Source organism: Plecotus auritus, assembly GCF_963455305.1.
Source record: "Plecotus auritus genome assembly, chromosome: 7".
Classification (NCBI taxonomy): domain Eukaryota; kingdom Metazoa; phylum Chordata; class Mammalia; order Chiroptera; family Vespertilionidae; genus Plecotus; species Plecotus auritus.
This window is the reverse complement of record NC_137774.1, coordinates 177,083,822-177,099,987: the sequence shown is the minus strand read 5'-3', so window position 1 is coordinate 177,099,987 and position 16,166 is coordinate 177,083,822. Positions and strand designations below refer to the sequence as shown.

Sequence of the window (16,166 nt, the reverse complement as noted above, 5' to 3'; positions counted from 1 at the left end):
ATCCTCTGGCCAGCATGTTTTAAACGGTCAAAAAGCCAAACAAACAAACAGAAAATTCACTCCTCTTCACACACTGAAAGGAAAAGGAGAAGATACTGTCTTTTCATTTATTTTGTTAATCCTCGCCCGAGGACTTTTTTCCATTGAGTTTCACGGAGAGTGGAAGAGGAGGAAAGACAGAGAGAAACATGGATGTGAGAGAAACACATCCATTGGTGGCCTCCCGCACGTGCCCTGACCAGGGCCGGGGCCCGGGAGGATCCTGCACCCTAGGCATGTGCCCTTGACAGGAATCGAACCCGGGACCCTTCGGTCTGCCGTCCGACGCTCTGTCCACTGAGCAACCCCGGCCGGGGCAAGATACTGCCTTTTTAAAGGCTCAGGGAAAACTCTGGATGATCTTGTTTTCTGATTTCTCGCAGCCCCGGGACAGTGAGTGGCCAGCTGTAGGCAAGGAGCTGCAGGGGACGTTGCGGGCACTGCCCCGCAGCCGCCAGTAGATGGCAGTACCGTTCCACTGCAGCATTGTACGTCCCTGCAAAGGCGGCCTCCCACCCCATCCCATCCCATCCCATCCCCAGCCTGATGGTGAAAATGCTTCATTAGCTGCATTAAGCAATGTTTGGGGGATCCCCCTCCCCCCCACTCCTCCTAAACTGACGGAATTATACCGCAGCCTGAAAGGAAGCCAGGACTGCTAGACATGGCTTTCAGGTGTCGGTTGCTGTGTCCCGCGTGCAGGCTTTTAATCCTACTTGTAAAAACAGTTTATGGGAACGTGTGAGATGGCGAGCAAGAACAGCTATAACGTTTCACTTATTTGTTTCGATCCCGCCCTCCACCCCCTTTATTTCGCCGGGGTGAGAGTGCATGGCGGGGGCGGATCACCCCAGCCGGCTGGGGTACGTTTTCCTTTGGATCCCCGCGGGCCCGGGCGTGCGCCTGGCGAGGAAGCCCGTTCCGTCTCGCTCAGCTACGGCGTGTGCTGACTTTCTCTGTGGACGCGGACAGCCGATGGCCTTGCAGCTGCGATTGCTCTGGGAGTCCGGGGACGAGGCTGGCTGCGGGGAAGCATCGGTCCTGTTCACGTGAGGTTTTCTGCCGTTTCCCTACGCACACATGCGGTCCGGGAGCGTGGGCTGCACCCCTGTTCCCTGCGACCCGGTTAGGCTGTGATCGCGAGCTCGCCTTACACTCACCCCGAGTCACAACGGGCGCTCACCGTTTAGAACGGAGGCCTGTGCTTTGGATTGGCGGTTAACGTGGTGCCTGCACTTCTCTTACTTTAAGATATTTCCACGGGAGATTTGTTATACTTTGAGAGGGCGTAATCAGTAATTTCCCCCTTTTTCAAAGAAACAAGCACTATGTTATTAATAGTCAATTTGAGAAGAAAAATACGTTTTCTTTTGTGAACTAAAAGAAAAACATGTTTTCTTTTAGTTCCGGAGAAGTCTTCAAATTGAACTGCACTTTAAGAAAACAATGGCTTAACTTTTTACCTTACATTTTCTCATTTAAAAAAATATATATATTTTATTGATTTTAGAGGAGGAGGGAGAGAGAGACAGAAACATCCATGATGAGAGAGAATCATGCATCAGCTGCCTCCTGCACGCCCCACAGTGGGGATCGCGCCGCAATCTGGGCATGTGCCCCGACTGGGAATCGAACTGTGACCTCCTGGTTCATAGGTCGATGCTCCACCCCTGAGCCACGCCGGCCAGGCACATTCTCTTATCTTCAAATTGCAATTGTATCTGGAGTTGTAAAGCGGTTGAATTTACAGTTAATCTGGTTTTTTTTTGTTTTTGTTTTTTAACTTCCAGGCACTTTAAAAACTGGACAATAATGATTTATTCTCACTTACTTCTAAAGCATGAGCAGGTAGAGTGGAGAGAGAGACGCCGTCTGGGTAGAAGGCTCTGTTCCAGCTGTTTTATGCTCAGCCATGGGGGCCCCACCAGCAGCCCCTGGGCCACAGGAACTTGGGGTTCACGGCAGACCCCCCAGCCTGTGGCCGCTGGAGCTCCAGGGCGAGCGTGGGTTCTCGACAGGCCTTCTGACCGTGGTCACCCGTGTCGTGATGAGTGCGTGTTAAAGGCCCCTTGATGTGTGAGCGTGTGTGTGCGTGTGCGTACATTCACAGACACACACACGTAGAAACGGCTGTGCAACCCCTGTAAGACGAGCTGTGTCGGTGGGAGCTGGTGACACAGCTGCGACAGAACACGTTCCGCGTCTCAGCAAACAGATGAGTGTATAATGACAAGTTCATAAGCTGGTTTCATGATGTCCTCCCATCGGAGACCAGCTGAGACGCCAGTAAATCCAGGTTTCTCGCAGAAGCGCACCGGTGGGGGTTGTGGGGAGGCCGTGGGGGGCGGCCTGTGTGGGAAGGCTCGTCTCTGGGGCCGCTGGGTGTGGGCTGAGCGCAGCCCCAGGGGGGGGGGGGCGGTTGCCGTCACTGCTGATAACGTTTCACAGGCGTAGCTTCCGGGTTTTGGTTTTTTGAAATGTTTTTATTGATTTCAGAGAGGAAGGGGGAGGGAGAAAGAGAGAGAGAAACATCAGTGATGAGAGAGAATCACCCACGGCTGCTCCTGCTCGCCCCCACTGACAATCGAGTCCGCAACCCGGGCCTGTGCCCTGACCCGAGTGGAACCGTGACCTCCCGGTTCACAGGTCGACGCTCAGCCCCTGAGCCAGGCGGCGGGCAGCTCCAGGCCTGAAGGAGCAGCGTGTGGACTCCCCGGGACCCTGTTCCTCGGCTGCTGCGTCCTGGGGAGTCGGGGTTCTCCCTGGACTCACACAGGCGCCCTCCTTCCTGTCTCTCCGGCTGCCGGACCGGGCGGAGAGGGGCCTTGTTTGCGTTCTGCGCACAGCCGGCTGCTCTGCTGCGTGACGCACTTAAAGGTTAGGGGCCCCTCCTCCGTCGCCGCCCCGCGCGTGAGTGAGAAGGGTGGTCCAAGTCTAGTGCCATGGCCACCTCTCTGCCTGCTGGGTCTGCTGCACCGGGGGCCTCCTTCCCCGGCCCCTCCTGCGCCGCCCGCGGCCCGCCCCCGCCCCGCCCGGCTGGGACAGGTAATGACCAAGGTCACCCCACGGGCACCCTGCCCAGTGCGGCAGGAGCCTTTGCTGTACAATGGGGCCTCCTGCCCTGCAAGCCCAGCGCCTGAGCAGTCCGCCCCGTCCCCCTCCCCCCCCTCCCTGCACGCAGCCCCGCGCAGGGGCCTGGGGCTTCCTCCCCAGCCGGCTGCCTGGTGCCCAGCGCATTTGTGTGTGTGTGTGACTGCGGGCGCATTAGCATGCGCTTTGATCCGCCTGAAAGGCGCGGGTCGCTCCCGCCGCATCCAGATGGCCTTCCCCAGCAGACAGCCGCGTTCCGGGCCTCAATAGCCTGTCTAGACTGCGCGCGGCAGACAGATACCGCCACCCATCAAATTAGCGTTTGTCAGATTTATGGTAATGGCCCGCCGGGCCGTCAGGGGCGCGGAGATTTACGCGCCGAGTGTCTGTCTTCCCCCGCACCTCGCTCCGAATCGCTCAGCTAGAAAAAGAGCCGAGGACGGACCTGGGGCTGAATGGGGCTGTTTCTGAATGAAAAGGGAAATATAAAGGCATTAGCGGGCGGCTGCCGGGAGCTATTGATCAGGGAGGCCTCCCACCCACCCCCGCGCAGCGCAGGAGAGGAAGGGCGGCCGGCTCCCCTGTGCCCGCGGAGGAGAGCCACGCCTGTGGGCGCTGCCCTCCCCTTTCATGTCGCCCCCGGGGTGATGCGATCTGTCCAGGCTGGGGTGACCTCTGCCAGCGGGGGGCCGCGCCCTGGGGCTGTGTCTCCCCCTCCGGCCTCGCCTTTGATCTGCCTCCTGCCCCTCGGGGTCAGCTCCTCTGCGGCCAGGCCCGGCCTGCCTGCGTGGAGGGGGGCAGGTGGAGGGGGGCAGGAGGGCGCAGAATAAATAAATAAATAACCTGACCCCAGCCCCGCATTCCCAGTCGCTGCCGTTCAGGGCGTCCTTGGCCTGGGTGGGTCCAGCAGGCTGTTCGCACGTTGCCCTCTGCGGAGGCGCCTCTGCAGTTGCTCCCTGGGGAGGGCGGAGAAGCGACCCGCTGGAGGGCCCAGACGCCCTGTGGCCAAGGAGGCAGCAGAGGGGGGGGCATTCGGGGACCCCCTGCGGCCCCCTTGGTGTGTCAGCATGGAGAGCTCTCCTGGTCCATTGCCGGCAAAGTCCCGCAGGACGGTCACTCACAGGCCATCTTCCTGCTCCTGTGGCCTCACCGGGGACGGGCACACCCAGGACGGGCACACCCAGGACGGGCACACCCGGGGACGGGCACACCCGGGGACGGGCACACCCGGGGCACACCCGGGGACGGGCACACCCGGGGACGGGCACACCCGGGGACGGGCACACCCGGGGATGGGCACACCTGGGGACGGGCACACCCGGGACGGGCACACCTGGGGACGGGCACACCCGGGACGGGCACACCCGGGGATGGGCACACCCGGGGATGGTCTCCCCAGAGATGGGCACACCCAGGGGTGGCTGTCACTGAGTGAAGCTCTATGACAGGCACACTGGACCTACGGCCTCCTGCCACCCCGCAGCCCCTGCATCTCCGCCTGCTGCCCTCGCTGCTGCCCCTCCCCTTCCCTGCCACCCCTCCCCCTCCCCACCATCTTTCCCCCTTCCCCTCCCTGACACCCCTCCCCCTCCCCGCCACCCCTCCTCCTCCCCACCATCCTTCCCCCTTCCCCACCCTGACACCCCTCCCCCTTCCCTGCCACCCCTCCCCCTCCCCACCACCCTTTCCCCTTCCCCACCCTGACACCCCTCCCCCTCCCCACCACCCTTCCCCCTTCCCCACCCTGACACCCCTCCCCCTCCCCGCCACCCCTCCTCCTCCCCACCATCCTTCCCCCTTCCCCACCCTGACACCCCTCCTCCTCCCCGCCACCCCTCTTCCTCCCCACCATCCTTCCCCCTTCCCCTCCCTGACACCCCTCTAAGCACTGGTGCTCTGGCCAGGACAGTAACCCTTAAATAGCCTCTTCTTTGGGCCCCTTTTATTGTTTTTTATATTTTTGTTGATTTCAGAGAGGAAGGGAGAGGGAGAGGGAGAAACAACAATGAGAGAATCATGGATCGGCTGCCTCCCGCACGCCCCACACTGGGGATGGAGCCCACACCCCGGGCGTGTGCCCTGCCTGGAATCGAACCCTGACCTCCTGGTTTGTAGGTAGATGCTCAACCATGGAGCCACGCCTGCCGGGCCGCGGCCCTTTTAAAGGCCCCTGGCTCATACACAGGGGTGGTTGCGTGGAAAATAATACCACCATTACTAAACAATAAGGCCAGAATGAACTATGAACCCACGTCTGCCCCCCTCGTGGGTGTGCAGATGTAGCGGCAGGTGTGTTTTACCAGTTGTAACAAAAAATGCTGTGGTTTGCGCTCAGCTAATTAAATTAAATATCTACAAATTACATCTTTGCCAACATAATAAAGAGGCGGGCTTTCCGTTTCGCCCTCGTCGGAGTCTACGTATTGACAGCCAAGCGCTAGATTGGACCAAGTTTCCTGCACGAATTCCTTTGATGTCCGAGCGTTCACGTGGCGGGGGTGTCCCCTTTCCATGGACTCCGACCAACTCGGGGAGGGAATTGGACGCGCCCGTGACGTGGGCGTGGAACCAGCAGATGTTCCAGAAGGACATGTGCCCGTGACGTGGGCGTGGAACCAGCCTGTGTCCCGGAAGGACACGCGCCCGTGACGTGGGCGTGGAACCAGCCTGTGTTCCAGAAGGACATGTGCCCGTGACGTGGGCGTGGAACCAGCCTGTGTCCCGGAAGGACACGCGCCCGTGACGTGGGCGTGGAACCAGCCTGTGTTCCAGAAGGACATGTGCCCGTGACGTGGGCGTGGAACCAGCCTGTGTCCCGGAAGGACACGCGCCCGTGACGTGGGCGTGGAACCAGCCGGTGTCCCGGAAGGACACGTGCCCGTGACGTGGGTGTGGAACCAGCTGGTGTCCCGGAAGGACACGCGCCCGTGACGTGGGCGTGGAACCAGCAGATGTTCCAGAAGGACACGCGCCCGTGACGTGGGCGTGGAACCAGCAGGTGTCCCGGAAGGACACGCGCCCGTGACGTGGGCGTGGAACCAGCCGGTGTCCCGGAAGGACACGCGCCCGTGACGTGGGCGTGGAACCAGCCGGTGTCCCGGAAGGACACGTGCCCGTGACGTGGGTGTGGAACCAGCCGGTGTCCCGGAAGGACACGTGCCCGTGACGTGGGTGTGGAACCAGCCGGTGTCCCGGAAGGACACGCGCCCGTGACGTGGGCGTGGAACCAGCAGATGTTCCAGAAGGACATGTGCCTGTGACGTGGGCGTGGAACCAGCAGGTGTCCCGGAAGGACACGCGCCCGTGACGTGGGCGTGGAACCAGCAGGTGTCCCGGAAGGACACGCCCGTGATGTGGGCGTGGAACCAGCAGGTGTCCCAGAAGGACACGCCCGTGATGTGGGCGTGGAACCAGCAGGTGTCCCAGAAGGACACGCCCGTGACGTGGGCGTGGAACCAGCAGGTGTCCCAGAAGGACACGCCCGTGACGTGGGCGTGGAACCAGCAGGTGTCCCGGAAGGACACGCTCAGCTGTCAGTGTGTCCCGGCCTCGTCGCCTCCGCAGCTTCCTCAGGACCGCGGCGGGGCGGCGGGGTGGCGGGGTGGCGGGGAGCACCCCAACGTAGTCGTCTAGCGACAGCCGTTGCCGTTTTGACTTGAGAACTCTTCTAAGTGTGTTGTAAGGAACCGTATAAGTTTTACAAGACACGTTTATAGTGTTTTAAAAAGTTAACTACCCTCCCCACACGTGTGTCGTCGTAGGGTGGGAGGGCCGGGGGCGTGCGGTGTCCTAGCAACGTGCTCTTGGCCAGCGCAGGGCGGTGTGCTGGGGGCCCCGCGGGGCGCCGGCGCCTCTGGTTCAGGTGGCACCCCGCACCCGGAGCTGCGGGCTTCGCTCAATCGGACCGCGGGCCTGGCGGAGGCGCAGCACGTTGGAGCTTGAGAACGTCAGGCCTGACGGGGCGTCTCACCGGGCAGCCGCCCTCTCCCAGCTGGGGAAACCGAGGCACGGGGAGGGTGCTCTTGCTCCATCCGAGTCGGGCCCGAGGACCAACCACGTGCTCGTCCCGATTCCTGACCGCCCGTTACAGCCCCGCTTTCCGGGAGCTGCCGGCGGAGCCACGGAGTGGCCGTCCCCCTCACGCTGCTTTCTGTCCCTCGATCTCCGCGTGGCCGACGAGCTGGGCGCCAGGAAAGCAGAGGACGCCGCCGGGGAGTGCAGCCGGGAGTCCGGTGAGACCGGCTCCCTTCGCTGTGTGCCAAGCGGCCGGGAGCCTCTGGCCGCGGGAATGCGGGGCGACGGGAGGCGGCCATGTGCCCGGGACCCGGCGCTGTCACTCTGACGCCGTGCCCGGCCGCGTGGCTTCGTTCTGGTCTCGCCTCTCCTGAGCCATGGTCGCTCGTGAGACACAGCGTTCCCTGGATTGGGGTTTGACGACCGCCGTGCCCGTGCCACAGGAGCTGGCCCCGCTCGGGAGTGGGTGCCTTCCGACGCCCCCGCTTCTCAGCAGGTGCCCCCCAGGGACGGGGCGGCTGGTTCCCTGAATCCGCTTCCGTGGCCCGCCTCGCCGGCCTGCTGGAGCGCGTGAGCGGCGTGAAGGAACAGACACGCGGCTCTTGTGTTCAAGCTAAATACGGAGACACAGAGAACAAGTCATCTTCTGTTTACCGCCGACTCCCTTTCTTCCCTTTTCAAGGAACTCGCTTGGTTATTCTGGAAAGCACGCTCCCTCGCTGTGTCTTTCTGTTTTTAAGAGAAAATTGTAATGTAAGAAAAGGATAGCTGCTTCTCTTCTTTGAGGGGAAAGGTCGGTTATGAATCAATAAAAGATGGAAAGAAGCCCTGGCCAGTTTCTCAGGGGTTAGCGCAGCCGTGGGCAAACTACGGCCCGCGGGCCGGATCCGGCCCGCTCGGCTGTTCTATCCGGCCCGCGGAGCCGAAAGAGCGGAGGGTTCTCTTGCTCTCCCCTCCGCTCCTTTACTTTGAGTTTATATTAGTTCACACAAACACTCCATCCATGCTTTTGTTCCGGCCCTCCGGTCCAGTTTAAGAACCCATTGTGGCCCTCGAGTCAAAAAGCTTGCCCGCAGCTGTTGAGCACTTTTTGGGGGAAACACCATCATCGCCGAAGTAACGCGCCTCTGTGGCCGCCTGTCGCCGCTCCCGGGTGGGTAGTACCTGTCACCCGCTGCCATCTCTCCGGCCCTGTCCCGTAACCGCCCTCTCGCCCTCCTCGAGCGCCCCGGCCCGTCCGTGTGATGGGTCCGTGATTTGGGGAGCTCCGCGGCTCACAGCTGCCTCGATCCGCGCTGTCCATGGTGGCCGTGTTCGCCCTGCCGGGACGGCCCTTCCTCCCACTCGCCCGTTCCCTGCGGTGATCGGTCCCTGCTGGTTGCCACCTTCCCATCGGTTCGCTTCCCACCGGCTCCCCCAGGGTGTCCGTCTCCTCGTGAAGTCCTTCCAGACGCGCGGCCTGCAGTCCGTCCCTACATCTCCCGGGACGCCTCCCAGTGTCACATCTGCACCGCTGCTGTCGGCCGCCCCCGGCCATGGCCCCGAAGCCCCTGAGTTATCAGCCCAGAGTCCCCCTCCTCCTACGGGGACCTCCCTCCTCCTGCGGGGACCCCCTTCTCCTGCGGGGACCTCCCTCCTCCTGCGGGGACCCCCTCCCCTCCTCCTACGGGGACCTCCTCTCCTCCTGCAGGCACCCCCTCCCCTCTCCTCCTGCAGGGACCCCCGCCCCTGCAGGGACCCCCTCTCCTGTGGGGACCCCCCTCCTCCTGTGGGGACCCCCCTCCTCCTGTGGGGACCCCCCTCCTCCTGCGAGGACCCTCCCCTCCTTCTGCGGGGACACCCCTCCTCCTGCGGGGACCCCCCCTCCTCCTGCGGGACCCTGTGGCCCTGCCTTCCCCTACGCCAGGGCACAGCGAGGCGCAGCGAGGCAGTGTCGGACACGGTGCTGACGGGCCGCAGGGCTGATGGTCCGGCTGGTGCGGCGCTCTGGCTGGAAGCGATGGGTCCCGTCCTCTGAGGGCGGCTCGTGGCTGTCAGCTCTGGTCGCGCCCTCCAGACGGGTCTGTATTGACCCTGAGCCCGTGTGTCGGGGCTTTGTTCTCGGCGGCGACGTTTCGTTGTGTGTGTGTGTGTGTGTGTGTGTGTATGTGTGTGTGTGTTTAGTCCCATCGGGAGCTCCGGTCTGAAAGGGCGCAGCTCCGTTGCCGTGTGACTGTTTCTGAGGCTGAGTGTGCTGGACCCCGTCAGCCCCAACGCTCAGGCCCCCGAGGCCTGTGAACCCCCTGACGTTTCCTCGCCCCGCGATGGCTGTCCTGGCGGGACCCCCCGGTCTCTGTCACTCGTCATCGCTGGGACTTCGGTCCCGTTTTCTGGGAGATCTTCTTAAATGGCCTTCCTCGTCCTTCACTGCGTTTTAAACTCCGTTTCCTTATTTCCCGCTGTTTCCGCCTGTGTGTGTGTTGTGGCTGTTACTTTTCTCCTTTCCCGAAGGCAGTGTCTTCCTTTACGTGGGCGCTTCCACACCGGTGACACCTCGACGCAGGTTCCCACCTGCGGGCCTGGGCCCAGGCTGCTTTGCTTCTGCTACGGATCTGGACTGGCCTCTTCCTCCGCCGCCCGCCTGCCCCTGGCCTCTTCCTCCGCCGCCCGCCTGCCCCTGGCCTCTTCCTCCACTGCCCGCCCGCCTGCCCCTGGCCTCTTCCTCCGCCGCCCGCCTGCCCCTGGCCTCTTCCTCCGCCGCCCGCCTGCCCCTGGCCTCTTCCTCCGCCGCCCGCCTGCCCCTGGCCTCTTCCTCCGCCGCCCGCCTGCCCCAGGCCTCTTCCTCCGCCGCCCGCCTGCCCCTGGCCTCTGACAGCCACCCCGCCTGCCCCTGGCCTCTGACAGCCACCCCGCCTGCCCCTGGCCTCTTCCTCCGCCGCCCGCCTGCCCCTGGCCTCTGACAGCCACCCCGCCTGCCCCTGGCCTCTTCCTCCACCGCCCGCCTGCCCCTGGCCTCTGACAGCCACCCCGCCTGCCCCTGGCCTCTTCCTCCGCCGCCCGCCTGCCCCTGGCCTCTGATAGCCGCCCGCCTGCCCCTGGCCTCTATCTCTGCCGCCCGCCCGCCCCTGGCCTCTTCCTCCAGGGCCCGCCTGCCCCTGGCCTCTTCCTCCACTGCCCGCCTGCCCCTGGCCTCTTCCTCCGCCGCCCGCCTGCCCCTGGCCTCTGACAGCCGCCCGCCTGCCCCTGGCCTCTTCCTCCACCGCCCGCCTGCCCCTGGCCTCTTCCTCCGCCGCCCGCCTGCCCCTGGCCTCTTCCTTCCCCGCCCGCCTGCCCCTGGCCTCTTCCTCCGCCGCCCGCCTGCCCCTGGCCTCTTTCTCTGCCGCCCGCCCGCCCCTGGCCTCTTCCTCCAGGGCCCGCCTGCCCCTGGCCTCTTCCTCCACTGCCCGCCTGCCCCTGGCCTCTTCCTCCGCCGCCCGCCTGCCCCTGGCCTCTTCCTCCACAGCCCGCCTGCCCCTGGCCTCTTCCTCCGCCGCCCGCCTGCCCCTGGCCTCTTCCTCCGCCGCCCGCCTGCCCCTGGCCTCTTCCTCCACTGCCCGCCTGCCCCTGGCCTCTTCCTCCGCCGCCCGCCTGCCCCTGGCCTCTTCCTCCGCCGCCCGCCTGCCCCTGGCCTCTTCCTCCACTGCCCGCCTGCCCCTGGCCTCTTCCTCCACAGCCCGCCTGCCCCTGGCCTCTTCCTCCACAGCCCGCCTGCCCCTGGCCTCTTCCTCCACTGCCCGCCTGCCCCTGGCCTCTTCTTCCACTGCCCGCCTGCCCCTGGCCTCTGACAGCCGCCCCGCCTGCCCCTGGCCTCTTCCTCCGCCGCCCGCCTGCCCCTGGCCTCTTCCTCCGCCGCCCGCCTGCCCCTGGCCTCTGACAGCCACCCCGCCTGCCCCTGGCCTCTGACAGCCACCCCGCCTGCCCCTGGCCTCTGACAGCCACCCCGCCTGCCCCTGGCCTCTTCCTCCACCGCCCGCCTGCCCCTGGCCTCTTCCTCCGCCGCCCGCCTGCCCCTGGCCTCTGACAGCCGCCCGCCTGCCCCTGGCCTCTGACAGCCGCCCTCCTGCCCCTGGCCTCTTCCTCCGCCGCCCGCCTGCCCCTGGCCTCTGACAGCCGCCCGCCTGCCCCTGGCCTCTTCCTCCGCCGCCCGCCTGCCCCTGGCCTCTGACAGCCACCCCGCCTGCCCCTGGCCTCTTCCTCCGCCGCCCGCCTGCCCCTGGCCTCTGACAGCCGCCCCGCCTGCCCCTGGCCTCTGACAGCCACCCCGCCTGCCCCTGGCCTCTTCCTCCGCCGCCCGCCTGCCCCTGGCCTCTGACAGCCGCCCGCCTGCCCCTGGCCTCTGACAGCCACCCCGCCTGCCCCTGGCCTCTGACAGCCACCCCGCCTGCCCCTGGCCTCTGACAGCCACCCCGCCTGCCCCTGGCCTCTGACAGCCACCCCGCCTGCCCCTGGCCTCTGACAGCCACCCCGCCTGCCCCTGGCCTCTTCCTCCGCCGCCCGCCTGCCCCTGGCCTCTGACAGCCACCCCGCCTGCCCCTGGCCTCTGACAGCCACCCCGCCTGCCCCTGGCCTCTGGCAGCCGCCCCCCTGCCCCTGGCCTCTGACAGCCGCCCCCCTGCCCCTGGCCTCTGACAGCAGGCGGCGGGGATCCCGAGCTCGCTGTGTGCGGTGTCTGCTGCTCTCCCCGCGGCATTGGGCCGTTTTCTTGGAGAAGAACCCCATCACAGCTTCGGGTTTTCTCTCGGGCTGGTCAGGGGCTCCCACGTGGCACCTCCGCCGCTGCCCCTGGCGAATGTGAGCCCGGCCCCCTGAGCGTGGGCCCCGGGGGGGGGGTGGGGAGGGACCCGGCTCTCGGTGTCACCGCACTACAGTGCATTTAGCTCCTCTTTCCGCACACAGGGCCCCGAACGTGTGCCCGGCGACCTCAGTGCAGGACGGTGCCCGTCCGCCCGCCCCGGGAGAGTGGACAGCCCCCAGCAGGGCCCGGGCAGCTGGACGGGGTGGGAAGTGGAGGACGGGGCTAGGACCCTAAGGCCTTCTCTCAGGGGCTCCGCACTGATCCTCCCGTGTGTAGCCCCGGCTTCCCCCCCTTTGAAGGGACCTCGGCCACCGTGGACTCCGGAGCTTCTCGGGGCGGTGGGCACTGCCCCCCTCCCTCCGCGTGCTCGGCTCCGCGTTGGTCCGCTGACCGGTGGCCACTCGCCGCTGGGGTCGGGTTCTGATGTCCTGGGCGTTTCTCTCTCAAAGAATAAACTAAGGGGCAGGGGAGGGGCGGAGAGGGTGAAGGGGGATGATGGTGAGGGGGGGAGACTGGACTGGGGGCTGACCACACGACACCACGAACAGATGACGCGTCACAGAACCGCACGTTGAAACCCACGCAGTCTCCTTGACCAGCGTCACCCCAACGCGTTCAGTAACCACGAAACCGGTTCTAAAAACGCAAGGAGCTTCTCTTCGTGAGAAAAACCGCCCAATAAAAATACCCATTTCTCAGAATCTTCAACTATCCCAGACGGCATCCACTCACATAGAAACGACACCCCCGCGGAAATACGATGAAATAAAATAAAACCCTCTTTTTCGTGCAATGACGGTCCCTTGTTCAGGGTCTTCTCTCGCTTTTCTGACCGGACGGCCCTCTGCAGGCGGCGAGGCCGGCCAGCCTGCGTGCCCCTTTCCCGGAATTGGGGGTGGGGGGTGGGGGTGGGGGTGGGGTGCCTGCAGGGCTCCGTGGGAATCCGTGGAGCGGGTGGAGCCGTTGAGGGGCGCCTGGTGACCATCGCTGTCCTCTGTCATTGATTTCCGTCGTCCGTGCCCGTGGCTGTGGACGGGAACTTGAATCTGTCGGGTTTGCCTAGTCTCCCTCGCTGTGACGCGTGCCATTATCACAGGAACACACGTCGCCGTTCGGTTGACTCTTGACAAACACAGACATCGATTTAATTCTCCAAATGGAAGTGGCTTAGACTTGTCGTAGAGCCTTTCCCACTGCCCGTTCGCACTTGTTCGGGGCAGCTTCTAGAGCAGGCGTCCTCAAACGGCGGCCCGCGGGCCCCATCCGGCCCGCCGGGTGCCGCTGCCTGTCCTGCTTAGCAGCCGACGCGTCCCGGGCCCGCAGTGCGCATAGGAATTTGTTCATAGTTTTTTTTTAAACTATAGTCCGGCCCTCCAATGGTCTGAGGGACAGTGAACTGGCCCCCTGTTTAAAAAGTTTGAGGAGCCCTGGAAAGCACTGGGGCCTGCTTTTTTTTAATCCCGGGAATAAAATGAAGCCCCAGGAAAAGCATTTACAACACAAGCTAGATCCATGCGCCCTTTGACCTTCGGAGGGGACGGGAGATGATGTTCGCCGGCGTTTTACTTTCGAGGCGTGTCAGGAGCTGGCAGGATCAGTGGGCGCCTCAGAGGACCCGGAGGAGAGCCGTGCGTCTGTGCCCGGCCCTCGCGCTGCACTCGGCCTGGGGAGCGGGGGGGGACGGGGACGTGTGTCTTTCATGAGCCGCAGCCCGGGAGCGAGGAGCAGGCCCGGCCCCAGCTGCCCGCTCCGCCTCTCCTCGCCGCCGGGACAGGCTCGGCCGTGGGGCTCCGTCTGGCACGTGTGCGACGGGTGAGGCGAGCTAGTGTGTCCGGGGGGCTCTGGCCCCGGCTCTGGGCGCACCCTGCGCACATTCGTCCTTGTCCGCTTTGTGGGCAGGGAGAGCCCCGGACTTGGGGTGCACGTGTGGCTTTGGGCTGCGCAGCCATCGCAGGGCGCCCTCCTCCGAGGGGCCCGGGGTCGCTGTGGGGGGCCAGTCACGGCGAAAAGCGGTTTCTCCTCTCGGCGTCTCCAGCCCGTTAGCCGTTCCCCTTACAGCCCTCGAGGGACTGCGCGGGCCATCAGCTGCCATGGCCGTCCGTGCGTCGTCCTGCAGCCGTGGGCAAACTGCGGCCCGCGGGCCGGATCCGGCTGTTCTATCCGGTTCTCTTGCTCTCCCCTCCGCTCCTTTACTTTGAATTTATATTAGTTCACACAAACACTCCATCCATGCTTTTGTTCCGGCCCTCCGGTCCAGTTTAAGAACCCATTGTGGCCCTCGAGTCACAAAGTTTGCCCACCCCTGTTAGACCTTAGGTGCACAGGCAACAGATAAAGCCACGCCCGGAGCCCCCTTACTGTCCACTTGAGGGGAAGCCTGATCGGTGGTCACCAACATCAGTTTCCTCTAGGAAAACACTTTATTTCTTAAAAATGTTTTTTATTGATTTTTTTTTTTTTTTAGAGAGAGAGAGAGGAAAGGAGAGGAAGAGAGAGATAGCAACATTGATGAGAGAGAAACATCAGTATTGATCTGCTGCTGCCTCCTGCACGCCCCCCACTGGGGATGGAGCTCTCAATCCGGGCATGTGCCCTGTCTGGGAGTGGAACCAGCGACCTCCCGGTGCACAGATCGACGCCCCACCACTGAGCCCGGCCGTCGGGCAGGGTCCCCGCTTCAGTGAAGAAGCTGGGGACGTGGTAATAGGAGTCGTGATGTGCTCACATCTACTCACCGCTGAGCGGTGGGCCGAGCTCCCAGTAGACAGCGTCTCGGCCTCACTCCCGGCACTCCTCCGCGCTACCTGTGCTTCTCAACCGGGAAGCACGGGCCAGGCGACTTCTCCAGGGGCAGTCGGCTCCGTTTCAGGCTCGTCCCGCCTTGCACGTCATGAAGGCCGTGCCCGACTGCGGGGCAGCCATCCCACGCGTGGAGGCTGTGTGCCCCATCACAGGGCAGCCATCCCACGCGTGGAGGCCGTGTGCCCCATCGCGGGGCAGCCATCCCACGCGTGGAGGCCGTGTGCCCCATCACGGGGCAGCCATCCTACCGCGTGGAGGGGCCGTGTGCCCCATCGCTGCGCAGCCATCCCGCCGCGTGGAGGGGCCGTGTGCCCGACCGCGGGGCAGCCATCCCGCCGCGTGGAGGGGCCGTGTGCCCGACCGCGGGGCAGCCATCCCACCGTGTGGAGGCCGTGTGCCCCATCGCTGCGCAGCCATCCCGCCGCGTGGAGGGGCCGTGTGCCCCATCGCTGCGCAGCCATCCCGCCGCGTGGAGGGGCCGTGTGCCCCATCGCTGCGCAGCCATCCCGCCGCGTGGAGGGGCCGTGTCAGAGAGCAGGTCCCACCGTCGGATGAGGCGTCCCACCGTTGGGTCAGGTGCCCAGGCCCAGGGAAGGACAGGCTGCCGGCCACGGCACTGGGCGGATGGTGAGTGTCGGGACCGTGGGCCAGGGCAGGTGCTGGTGGCGCCCGGCGAAGGCCATCCCAGTCAGACAGAGGCCGTGGGAAGTCTTCCTGGAGAAGCGGTCGTTGCGCTGAATTCTGAGGGGCGGTGGGGAGCCGGCAGGGGAGGTGGGGGACAGGGGTGCAGTCCGAGGCCCGGCCCCTTGGATGGCGTGGCGCGAGCGAGAGGCCGTCGGGAACTGCGCACGCGATGGGCGTGGGGCCAGGGGTCTGGTGGGAAAATCATAACAACTGTCATGAGTTACGTTTCAGGCGCCCAGGGCTGCTGAGGTGCTTTCCCGAGATTCCGGGCGTTGTCTCGTGTGGCCCCTGGGCCAGCCTGGGGGGCCAGAGACGCCAGGAAAGGCTGGCCATGAAGAGGGTGTCTGCCTGGATAAGGAGCCGGCTGCACCCGGACAGCCCTGGGCCGCGGGAACACCCTCCGTCACGGGAGGGCCTGGACGGGCGGTGGGACGGTCACGGCGGCATTTGGGAGGTGGTTGGAGTGGGAGGAGACGCTCCGAGGGCACGGGTAGCCAACAGACAGTGTCCCTCCCCGCCCTTCCCGGAGGCAGTGGCTGAGCGGAGGCCCTCGGCCGGAGGGGCGGGAGTGGCCAAGGCCGGCCGGCAGGGTGACAGGAGCCGGTGGCTGAGGGATGTGCGGGAGGCGGGACCGAGCACCGTCCCCTCGGAGCCTGGAGTTTAAGTGAGAGGATGCTCTGCTGTGGGACTGCCAGGGAGAGACCAGTAGGGACCGTTCCAGTTG

General features: G+C 64.8%; 2 protein-coding genes across 4 annotated transcripts in view; one reads left to right on the top strand and one right to left on the bottom strand.

The window, feature by feature from the left end:
* Positions 1–526, bottom strand: part of LOC308254609 (uncharacterized protein) — a gene marked incomplete at both ends in the record, with an annotated part of 5,419 nt that extends 4,893 nt beyond the window's left edge. Inside the window, 1 exon segment of the mRNA XM_080680853.1 lies at positions 391–526. Within this exon segment, the coding sequence (XP_080536979.1) occupies positions 391–526 (136 nt within the window).
* The window catches only part of ARL15 (ARF like GTPase 15), a 226,446-nt gene that overhangs the window by 54,284 nt on the left and 155,996 nt on the right, over positions 1–16,166 (top strand). The gene's annotated exons all lie outside the window — the stretch shown is intronic.